This window comes from Ahaetulla prasina, chromosome 4 (assembly GCF_028640845.1).
Source record: "Ahaetulla prasina isolate Xishuangbanna chromosome 4, ASM2864084v1, whole genome shotgun sequence".
Classification (NCBI taxonomy): Eukaryota; Metazoa; Chordata; class Lepidosauria; order Squamata; family Colubridae; genus Ahaetulla; species Ahaetulla prasina.
Window position 1 is genome coordinate 101,753,074 of NC_080542.1, and position 12,019 is coordinate 101,765,092.

Sequence of the window (12,019 nt, forward strand, 5' to 3'; positions counted from 1 at the left end):
ATTTTCTTGAGTTTATTCCATTTGATATAATGGATATAAGAAAGGAAAAAAAGAATTGGCAGTAATAATGTTTTTTTTTTATTTTTTTATTCAAAAAGTTTTACAAAAAAAATTCCCCCCCCCTTTCCCCCAACCCCTCTCCCTTCACAAACCCCCTCCCCTCTCCCCCCCTGGCTTCCCGGAACAAACACAAGGTATAGTTAAAAATAAAACAACCATATGCTAAAAAATTTTTCCCAAAACTATTATACCAATTCTCCCTCTCTAGCTCTGACTTCCTCCTTACATAACCAAAATCCTTCAAAAAATTAACAATAAACAGTAATAAAATATATAGATCAGTAGAACAAATTAATCCTAAAATATTTAAAACCAGCTAAAGCATAAAAATCCAATCCAATTCAGAGAATATCTCCCTTATAACTTCTATAACCATATAATTTCCCCCCCAAGTCTTTCTTACATAAGATCTTTCGAGAATATTCTATTTAAAATTCAATACAACAGATTATAGAATTTCAATACAGGGAAATTACAATATCTGTTCAACTTTAGTCCTTCCTCGTCAAAATCCAGTATAAATCCAAATATCTAGTCTTTTATGATGGTTATAAAACATATAATCAACCCATTTCTTCCAAATCTTCCTTACGTATTGTCTTTCAGAAAGGCTAAAATCTTTTCTGTTAATATTTCAAAAAATTCTTTCAAAATGATACTTTTGTCTCTTGCCATTTTTGATGCATTAGTCTCTGTCTTTCCTTCATTACTCCTTTTGAAAAGTCAGTCACAATATTTCCTAATAGTTCCTTATGTCCAAGAATCCACGAGTTACTGCCGTATATTCCTTCAATCCGAAAAGAGAACTCTTGGAAAGCATTAACCCTGTGAATTTTTCCATTTCGGGAGACAGCCTCCTGTAGCACAACTTCAGGCTTTTCATCCAAACTTTTTAAAAAAGGCTTCTTTACATCCATTCCATATTCCAAGTCCTGATTACTTTGGTTAATTTCCTCCAAACTCTCATCCAAAACGCCTCCATTTTTTCCCAATTCGTATTGTTGAATAATTAAATACATTCTTTCTGTATAATCCTGTATAAAGTCACGAATCCATTCTTCTGAAAAAACCTTCATGGCAAAGTTCTTGCTGAAAATCCCCTTATGAAATACTTAAACAAACTAAAATAATCCAACAATCCACAGTCCAGTACAATAAGATAAAATCTCCATTCAGTTTCATTTTCTCAACAAGTAAACGCCATTTTATTTCATTGTGTTGATTGTAGATGAGAGAAAAAAAAATTATTTTTTTTTTTTAAAGAAAAAATAGAAGTCAGATTTAATACTTGCAATTTAAATGACTGATCTCCTGTGTTTTATTCCGTCTGCTTATAAATATCCATAACAATCAATTGAAGCAGAAGTGGTCGCTCTCTTCTCTGTCTGCTTAAAGCAGAAACACACTGGGGCTGGAGCTTTGCAGAAGGAATTCAGGGAACTTTCCCTTTCGAGTTCCCCAAACGGGGCCTCTAGAGAGAGCTCTACCCTTCCCTCTTCTGCTCTTTCCCTTCTCCTTACCGTTGATTTCGCTGGCTTTTACAGAATCCCAGCGCGGGTGCCCTTAGGGCGTCCTTCGGAGAGAGCGGAACCACCAGAAGCCAGTAATAATGTTTTATTTAGAGGAGAATCTGAATGCTTTCCCCCAGGGATTACATAGGTAATCATGAAAAAAGAATAATGAAATAAGTACTCCTGAAATTGCTCAAGATTTTATTATTTTTATCTTCAGATTGCAATGTATAGAAATCCTGGGGGACACATTGTTTTGAAGTTACACTTCATTCTATTATGCTAGTTTACCCTTGAGCAGAACTGTGATGGCGAACCTATGGCACGCATGCCCAAGGTGGCATGTGGAGCCATGTTGGCTGGCATGGGCGGCATTACCCGTTCTTCCGGATTTCTGGCGCGACAGGCAGCTGTCCTATGTGCAAAGATTAGCTGTCCTATGTGCATGCAGCAGTGCCAGAAACTGGAAGAACTGGTCTTCCAGTTACCGTTGTCTGCATGCATACAGGCCAGCTGATTATTGCCTGCGCATGCATACCAGTAACCAGAAGACCAGCTGCCCGGTGCGCATGTACGTGCTGGAAACTGGAAGTTAATTTTCTGGTGAACGCATGCCCACTGGCCATCTTCTCTTCCAGGTCGTGTCCCCGAAATGCGTGCGCGGGCAAACCATGCACTCCCTTTTCAGCACTCTAGGCCGAAAAACTCTAGGCCATCACTGGTCTAGACTTTTGTAATAGAGTTTCAGATAATCTAGATCTGTTCCACGTGCATTTAGGGACATAGATGTATATTTTTCTGACTCTTTTCTTTTACTATAAAACCTGCAACTTTCTTTTCTCTGAATATCAACAATTAAAGACTGTGCAGGTGTTTGACTTTTTTAAATATTTATAAATCTTTCTGTCCAAGAGGTTCCTTCTGTCTTTGTACAGCTGTAAAAACATTCCCTTATCAAAACAATCAAATTAAGAACAGGGCAACTCATGTTGAAACATTTAGAGAGTAGAATACTACCTCAAACCCATCAAAAACTAGCCTAAACAAAGCAGGATTTACAGCCTATCTAAAAGTAGGCAAACACAGACCAACTGTTTCCATTGGGAATTTTATAAAAGAACGGTTGACACAGACAGAGCATTGTATTGCGATATTTCAGTGTCTGGGCATAAGCATACATAAACATTTGATAAGAAGTTAGTTCCTTTATTACAATTAGTGACTAGATCAATTGTTAAGACGATAACAAGGCACTTTTCTTTATACTCATTCAAGGAAATAGAACTTTTGCAAAATCCTTTTTTTTTGTAACAGTTGCTTTTTTTAGAGGATTTTTAAAAGGTAAATGATATTAGCTAATGTGGAATTATAACAACTGTAGTTTAAAAGAAAGCCAAGTAACCTAGCTTCATTTGAAGATCTATATCACTTAATGCTTAACAGGAGTTCTTGGTTCCGACATTATTATATCTCTAGGTGAAGTGTACAGCTCTTGGAAAAATATTCAGGACACTACTCTTCCCAAGTATGTTTTTTTTTTTACCTGTCAAACTCCTCCTTTTAAAGCAGTGAGATATTTATATTTACAGTATATCCTCAAAATCTGAAGAACACTAACTTTAGCATGCTGCAATGTACTTCCCACAGCAGTTTTGGTCAGCCGATAAAAAAAAAATAGCATATGACCCCTGTGGACTAGGGCCATTGAAACTATTGCTCACATCCTGCTATACTGCATTTTCTATAAGGACTTGTGGACTCAATTTATTACACCTCATCTAATAAAATATATGGGAAATATATTATATATATAATCTTTTATGTACAACTATTGTTATCAAATCAGTATGAAGTAGTTTATCTGAATATAACCAGTCTATTATTTTTATTTATTTTTTTATTTATTATTCGAATTTATATACCGCCCTATCTCCCAAAGGACTCAGGGCGGTTTACAGGCATATAAAACATCAAAATCAATAAATTAAAATAATCCTTAAAAAACTTATTCTAGCGCCCGAATTATTAAAAATAGAAATATAAATATCAAATATAAATATTAAAATCAATTTAAAACCCCTCTAAATTTAAAAATCTAAGCCAGTCCTGCACAGATGAATAAATGTGTCTTGAGCTCGCGACGGAAGGTTCGAAGGTCAGGAAGTTGACGGAGTCCTGGGGGGAGTTCGTTCCAGAGGGTGGGAGCCCCCACAGAGAAGGCCCTTCCCCTGGGCGTCGCCAACCGACACTGCCTAGCTGACGGCACCCTGAGGAGTCCCTCTCTGTGAGAGCGCACGGGTCGGTGAGAGGTATCTGGTCGCAGTAGGCGGTCCCGTAGATAACCCGGCCCTATGCCATGGAGCGCTTTAAAGGTGGTCACCAAAACCTTGAAGCGCACCCGGAAGGCCACAGGTAGCCAGTGCAGCCTGCGCAGGATGGGTGTTATGCGGGAGCCACGAGGGGCTCCCTCTATCACCCCCGCAGCCGCATTCTGAACTAACTGCAGCCTCCGGATGCCCTTCAAGAGAAGGCCCATGTAGGGAGGGTTGCAGTAATCCAGGCGAGACGTCACAAGGGCGTGAGTGACCGTGCAAAGGGCCTCCCGGTCCAGAAAGGGGCGCAACTGGCGCACCAGGCGAACCTGGTAGAACGCTCTCCTGGAGACGGCCGTCAAATGATCTTCTAGAGACAGCCGTTCATCCAGGAGGACGCCTAAGTTGCGCACCCTCTCCATCGGGGCCAATGACTCGCCACCGATGGTCAGCCGCGGATTTAGCTGACTGTACCGGGATGCCGGCATCCACAGCCACTCTGTCTTGGAGGGATTGAGCTTGAGCCTGTTTCTCCCCATCCAGACCCGTACGGCCTCCAGGCACCGGGACAGCACTTCGATAGCTTCGTTGGGGTGGTCCGGTGTGGAAAAGTACAGCTGGGTGTCATCCGCATACAGCTGGTACCTCACACCGAACCCACTGATGATCTCACCCAGCGGCTTCATGTAGATGTTGAACAGAAGGGGCGAGAGGATCGATCCCTGCGGCACCCCACAAGTGAGGGGCCTCGGGGCCGACCTCTGCCCCCCTGTCAACACCGACTGCGACCGGTCGGAGAGATAGGAGGAGAACCACCGATAAACGGTGCCTCCCACTCCCAATCCCTCCAACCGGCGCAGCAGGATACCATGGTCGATGGTATCGAAAGCCGCTGAGAGGTCTAATAGGACCAGGGCAGAGGAACAACCCCTATCCCTGGCCCTCCAGAGATCATCCACCAACGCGACCAAAGCCGTCTCCGTGCTGTAACCGGGCCGGAAACCGGACTGGAACGGGTCTAGATAGACAGTTTCATCCAGGTGTAGGGAAACCTGATATGCCACCATACTCTCAACAACCTTCGCCGCGAAGCGAAGGTTGGAGACCGGACGATAATTACCTAAAACAGCCGGGTCCAGGAAGGCTTCTTGAGGAGGGCCTCACCACCGCCTCTTTCAAGGCGGCCGGAAAGACACCTCCACCAAAGAAGCGCCAGAATCGCCTGGAGCCAGCCTCGGGTCACCTCCTGCGTGGCCAGCACCAACCAGGAGGGGCACGGGTCCAGTAAACATGTGGTGGCATTCAGCCTCCCCAACAACCTGTCCATGTCCTCGGGAGCAACAGGGTCAAACTCATCCCATAAAATGTCACCAAGACCACCCTCAGCCGTCTCACCCGTATCACGCAATCTTGGTCCAAACCATCCCGGTTGAACGATTTTATCGTATAGATAACCGTTAAACTCCTCAGCACGTCCCTGCAGCGGGTCATCCCGCTCCCCTGGTGTAGGAGGGAGCGGTCACCAAACAGGGCGGCTGGGCGGTTATCTGCCGATGCAATGAGGGAGGAGGCGAGCTACGCCTCGCTTCCTCAATGCCACTAGGTAAGTCCTAGTATAGGACTTCACTAGTGTCCGATCAGCTTCTGAACGGCTAGACCTCCAGGAGCTCTCTAGGCGCCTTCTCCGCGCTTCATCCTCTCAGCTCCTCGGAGAACCAAGGAGCCGGTTGGGACCTGCGCCGGGTCAGAGGCCGCAAAGGCACGACACGGTCTAAGGCCCCCGGCGCGGCCCGTTCCCAGGCCGCAACAAGTTCCTCAACCGAGCCGTGAGCCAGACCCTCAGGAAATGGCCCAAGCTCCGTCCGGAACCCATCCGGGTCCATCAGGCGCCTGGGACGGAACCAACGTATCGGCTCCGTCTCCCTGCGGTGGTGAATGGCGGTCAGAAAGTCCAGGCGAAGAAGAGAGTGATCTGACCATGACAAAGGTTCAATGACTATTTCCTTTAAGTCCAGATCTCTCAACCACTGACCAGAGACAAAAATCAGGTCCAGAGTGCCACCCCCAATGTGAGTAGGGCCATCAACTACTTGGGTCAGGTCCAAGGTCATGGAAGCCATGAACTCCCGAGCTGCCGTCGATGGCGAGCGGGAAGATGGCAAGTTAAAGTCCCCCATGACTAAAAGTCTGGGGGTCTCAACTGCCACCCCAGCCAGCACCTCCAGGAGCTCGGGCAGGGCGGCTGTCACGCAGCAAGGAGCCAGGTACGTGACCAGCAAGCCCATCTGACACCTATGACCCCACCTCACAAAGAGGGATTCACACCCGCAATCTGAGGTACAGTGGTCTCCTCGGCTCTAGACTCTCTTTAATAACAACCGCCACCCACCACCCCTACCCTGGGCCTCGGCTGATGGAATGCACGGAAACCCGGTGGGCACATCTCGACCAGGGCACGCCCCCTTCAGTGCCCAACCAGGTCTCCGTAACGCCTATAATATCCGCGGCACCCCCCTGAATCTGATCATGTATTAGGGGGGCCTTATTGGCCACGGACCGTGCGTTGCATAACATCAGACGAAGGCCCAGGCTCTGAGGGTCTTGACCATCCGGGACGGGAGAAGGAGGGGATCGGGCGCGCGATCGCCTGCAGACATCGAGCGCGCCCCCAAAACGATGCGGTCCCCCTTCCGCCATATCTGCCCCTCCCACTTACCGTGCAAATGGAACCACCTCACCAAAAGGAACGTAATCCCCCTATAACCTCCGAACCCATTACTAAACCGCCACGAGCGCGCAAGGACTGGCTCCCCACCCGCGGGCTACTCCCAATACCCGCCCTAACCCTCCCACCCCCTCCCGACGGGTTCTCTCCCCACCCGTCGAATCCCTCCCTCCCAACCCTTAAAATCCCCATTAAAACTCCCTTAAAAATTTCTTAAAACAACTAATTAAAAGCCCTAAGCCTCCTGTTTTAGCATGCCACCTCTCGGGGCTCCAAAGCCCGTCCTCAAGGTGGGCCTCGATAGTATGGAGGGCCAAACCCGCGAGAGGGGCGCCTCGCAGGGCAAGAAGGTCAGCCGCCGTGGCGTTCGCATCACCAAGAAAGTCCGCAGGAGGCCCATCCTGGGCCGGTCAAGATGGTAACAGATGATACAGTGACCACAACCGGTCTGTCAGTCAGTCCTGATGGGAAGCAGTCAATAGTGATCCTCGTGGGGTAGAAAACAAAACCACTCATTCAGTCAGTTCGCCACCCACCTATAAATAGTCAGGGGTGGACTAAGGAAGAAGGAGAGGGGGGGGGCGGACCGATGGTAGAGATGTTAAACAGGCCGTCCGCCACCTTGAAGCGCCGAGGTAGGCCGCCGCCACCGGCCACCTCCGCCCGGCCGTCGTCACCAAAGCGTCCCATCGCCGCCGCATGAGGCCACCGACATCCCCCCCCAACTAGGAAGGGACGCCAGTCACTCCACCGACGCCAGACGAAAAAGCCAGGCCGCCACCGCCGCCAGAAAACCAACAAAGGCCGACGGGGGCCCGGTAGGCCCTCCAGATCTCCACTGGGCCTCCTCCGGGGCTCCGGGGCTCCTCCCCTCGCCCCTGAAGTCGCCCGTCCTCCATCTTCCTCCACGACTGAAGCCTCCTCCATCAGGGCGGGGGATCTAAGGGGGCCCAAGATGTCAAAGGCCCCCGCCGCCGCCGCCGCCGTCGCCGCCGCCGCCAGGGTGCCAAAAAGGGCCGGCGGCAGCCAGGCAAGCCGCAGGCCGCCCAGCAAGCCGCCCGGCTAGCTGCCAGGGCCGCCACTGCTTCCTCCCACGGGCGGGGTCCAAGGGGGCCTGGACATCAGTGACCCCCCGTCGCCGTCGCTGCCGCCGCCGCCAGACCGCCGAAAAAGGCCGAAAAAGGCCGGCGGCAAGCCGCGACCGCCCGGCAAGCCGGCAAGCCGCCCGGCCAGCCGCCATGACCACCGCTGCAGCAGGACGCTCCGGGGCTCCTCCCAACGCCCCCCGGAGTCGTCCTGCGCCAAGTCACCCCTCCTCCGGGTGACTGGATGCTCCTCCATCAGGTCCGGGGGCCCAAGATGTCACCAAGGCCCCCCCCAGAACCGGACAGGGCCCGAAAAGGCCCACTGCCGCTCCCCCGATCAGCAGGGCGGCGCCATCTTGGACATGCTCAGTAGTTGTAGTTGTATTATGTTGTATCCTAAGTTAGACAGACTCAAATTGTTCACTGATAATCCACCACCAATTGTAATTATTTTTATTTTTTACTATTATATTATTTTTATGACTTTTATTTGTAATGCTGATCTGTGACCATAAAATAAAAATTGATTGATATTTATCAAGCTAACATGATTAAATTGGTTGGTAATTTATTTCTATCTCAACATGGTGTTTGAAAAGTTGATTAAAAACTTGGTATTGAAAAGTCTAGTACATATTTATTTCAGATGGTAGCCAAAAACCCTTGTATTGTGCTGTTCTGTTCTCTCTCTCTCTCTCTCTCTCTCTCTCTCACATACACACACTTAACAGTGGTTTAGTGGGTTTGTTAATATTCCCCAGCAATTCCCTTCACCAAAAACATGAAACTGTCTCAATTAATTCCAGCCACAAGCAAACCAATGCTAGTCCACAGAGCAATGTCCATGAGTCTACGAGGTACGAGGTATTTAAAAATTTCCAAATCAGAATAAACCAGGGGTGGGTTTCAAAACCCATCGCTACCAGTTCGCCTGTACACATGTGCGCTTGTGGGCAAGTGGATGGAGCCTCCCATCACCACCGCTACCAGTTCGGCTGACCCGGTGCAAACCGGTAGCAACCCACCACTGAAATAAACCCAGCAGGCAAAATTAAATCCACAATAACAGGGTTCACAAGGCAAGAAAAGTCCAAAATTCACAAGGCACAATCCAAGTCAAGGCACGATGTCATTCCAAAGCAAGGCAAGAATCATAATAACCAGAAACACAGAGCTAGGAAATGACCATATTGCTCCCAGTATCACCTCTATCTGTCTGCTGTCTTAAATAGCCAGCTTCTGGTGCAACACATTAAGAAGAGTGAGGCTTTCTTCTCACAAGTAATCTGGCTGACCTTCTCTGCTGCTGTCTTTTCTCTGCCATTCTTGGATCTCTGTGTTCTTGGATCAAGTGCAGAAAGCAATTCCTCTTCTTCATCATTGACTGGTTGTAGTTGTGTGCTTTTACCACCTGAAGGCTCAGGGCAGATGTTCTGTCTCCTGCCCCACTTCAGACCCACGAGCTGGCCTTCAGCCAGTGGAGTCACGGCTTTTATCAGTCCTGGAAGAGAAATCGCAGCTGCCTGCCAAAGTTCAAACTCACGTAGCAAGACTTTCAGCTCTTTTTGAAACGGATCAGCTAAACTTTGCTTCCAGTGGAGTGAGAACAGTCCCAAAGCTCCTTATATATCCTGTTGATATATCAATCTTCCTTTTGATGACGCAGCCTCTCTAATCTTCTGAAGCGCGGGTCAAGCCAAGCTTGATTATTATTATCAGCTGGGTCTGAAGGCGTAGTCTGTGGAAGGGAGGAATCAGGGGATGACGGCCTCATTACGTCCTCCGACTGATCTAGTTCTGGCTCCTGGAGCCGAGCCAAAGGAATCGGTGCTCCCGAAGTAAGCCTTACCGGCCCTTCCCCCTCACTTTCTGAGTCACTTCCGGGCATGGGGCCAGGTTTGGGGACTGGAGTCACAACAGCAGTCCTGTTGCAGCTGTGCTTTAGCCAAATCAAACGGCTGCTTGGAGCCATTGACCATCTCCCTTCCAGACGTGCCTGGAATTGGTTCAACCTCCTTCAAGTGATAGAGAGGTATCTAGAGATGTATCCATGGGAGTCATCACATATATTGAGTTTGACAACAATTGTATGGAAAGCCAAATAGAATAAAATAAAACTCTGACAGTTTTCTTGTAATCTGTTAAAATAAATGCAATATTTCAGTATATTCAACAATAGTTCCAATCTTTTTGTTATTATGGTTTCAGGTTCAGCCAGAAAAGGCTCCTGTCTTACTTTGGCTCCAAGGTGGACCTGGAGGAACATCTATGTTTGGCCTCTTTGTTGAACATGGTCCATATGTTGTTCAAAAGAACCTCTCTTGCAAGTATTTGATATGTTTCTAGTGTAATACATGGGAGTATAGGTATATATTTTTATTTCTGAATATTCATTTTTTTACAATTAATTTTCCCCAAATTCTGTTGTTAAACAAAATGTATTTAACAGCAGAATATAGCTTTCCTATTCTGAACAAGTGTAAGTAAGGAAGTGGATTCTTGCTGATGCAAAAGTGGTACTTGTGTTTGAGATGAAATATGGTAAAACTTACTGTTACAAAACTTGGGTCTGTCTGTCAGTTTGATAATATCTTTTAAGCACAAATGACAGAGTGCCATGTTCCCTATTTATTTGTTAGATATTATTAGGTCTCTGTTTTTTACTGACAAGAAATACAGAGTCCCCCTGAGGTAAAATGTTATAAAATAAAAGCAAAATTATATTTAAAATCCTAGATGCATGGTATTAATACATAGATGAAGATATTGCATACACACAGACTATTTGAAATTAAATGTTGTAAATGTTGTACCTTGATGAAGGTATCTTTTCTTTTATGTACACTGAGAGCATATGCACCAAGACAAATTCCTTGTGTGTCCAATCACACTTGGCCAATAAAATTCTATTCTATTCTAAAAACGTTGACATGTTGTACCATTCTGAAATAAAAATAACTTGAAAGTTAATTAATTTACTAATATAGACTAAAATAGATTAGTCATGAAAACATCCAATATAGATAGTCCTTGACTTGTGACCAGTTTTTAGTTTGAAGTTACAACCACCCCCCAAAATGGAATATATAACCTGATTTCAAAGTTCCAAAATTCAGGCTTCACTCTAGACACATGACCACATTTTGGATGTTTGGCAAGTAGCCAGATTTATGGCCATTTGCAGCATTCTGCAGCCACATGACCACGGCTGATCGCATTTTTATCAGAAACATGTGTTTCCAGCAAATCACACCTAAAAGTGACAATTGGTTTGCTTTTACAACCACTGTGTTTGCTTAATGACTGCTATAAAAAAAGGTTGCATAATCTAGTCTTGTCACATATAATCCATTTTACAACCATCATGATTTACAATCAAAATTGTGGGCTCAATTATGGTCATAATTTTATTTTATTTATTAAACTTATATGCTGCCTATATTGCCTAGAGTTAGCTTACAATCATTCAGTAATGTAAAACATTAAAGCCACAACAGAGATCTTAAAATTAAAACTAAATTAATTTAAAATAAAATCAACCAAGATGGGGAAGAAGGGAGTAATGTGCACACAAGGAGGAATTGGGGTATTTTATACCCCATTATCCATTATTCACTTCCAGAATGCAATACATGCATTGGTCCCCAATGCCAGTTGGGGCCAGTTACTTGAAAACTACCTGCAATGCATTTTGAATATATCCTTAATCACAAGGACAATATATAGTAGATAAATATATTAGAAATATTAACTTAAGCTAACATATAAAACAAATGATTATAAGTTATTTTATGTTTGCATCATTGATAAAAGCATTGGACAGGAATCCAGAGCCCAAATCATATAATCATATTTGTATATATATTTGTATATATAATCATATTTATATAATCATATAATCATATTTGGAAATATTATTATTACTTTTTATTGTATTTGGGGGGGGTGACATATCCAAAAAGTACTTTGTTATATCGAATTCACCTCAGATTTCCACAGTTTGGTACATTGATGGTAGCTGAAATCTTATTCTGGTTTGCTTGCTTTAATAGTGACTGAACGAAAGTTTCCTTGGACCTCTAAATTCTCCATGCTGTATATTGACAATCCAGTAAGTTAAGAATGAATAATATTTTATTTAAAATACAAACCTGAACATCAGTTTTTATAGTATGAATGGCATCATGGTATTGGTAGGCACCCTCATATCTACAGTACCAGGGATAAATTGTAAAATTCGTTACTACTTTACTTATTATTTTACTACGTTACTTATTCGTTCTATGGGCCTGACTTGGTGTGTGTGGGGGGGAATGTAATGTGACT

The 12,019-nt window shown here is 45.4% G+C and overlaps 1 protein-coding gene across 1 annotated transcript in view; it reads left to right on the plus strand.

The window, feature by feature from the left end:
• CPVL (carboxypeptidase vitellogenic like) overlaps window positions 1-12,019 on the plus strand; it is a 44,528-nt gene that overhangs the window by 11,751 nt on the left and 20,758 nt on the right. The window contains exons 4-5 of the mRNA XM_058181169.1: window positions 9,902-10,016; window positions 11,746-11,804. Coding sequence (XP_058037152.1) covers window positions 9,902-10,016; window positions 11,746-11,804 — 174 coding nt within the window. The remainder of the gene's footprint in view (window positions 1-9,901; window positions 10,017-11,745; window positions 11,805-12,019) is intronic.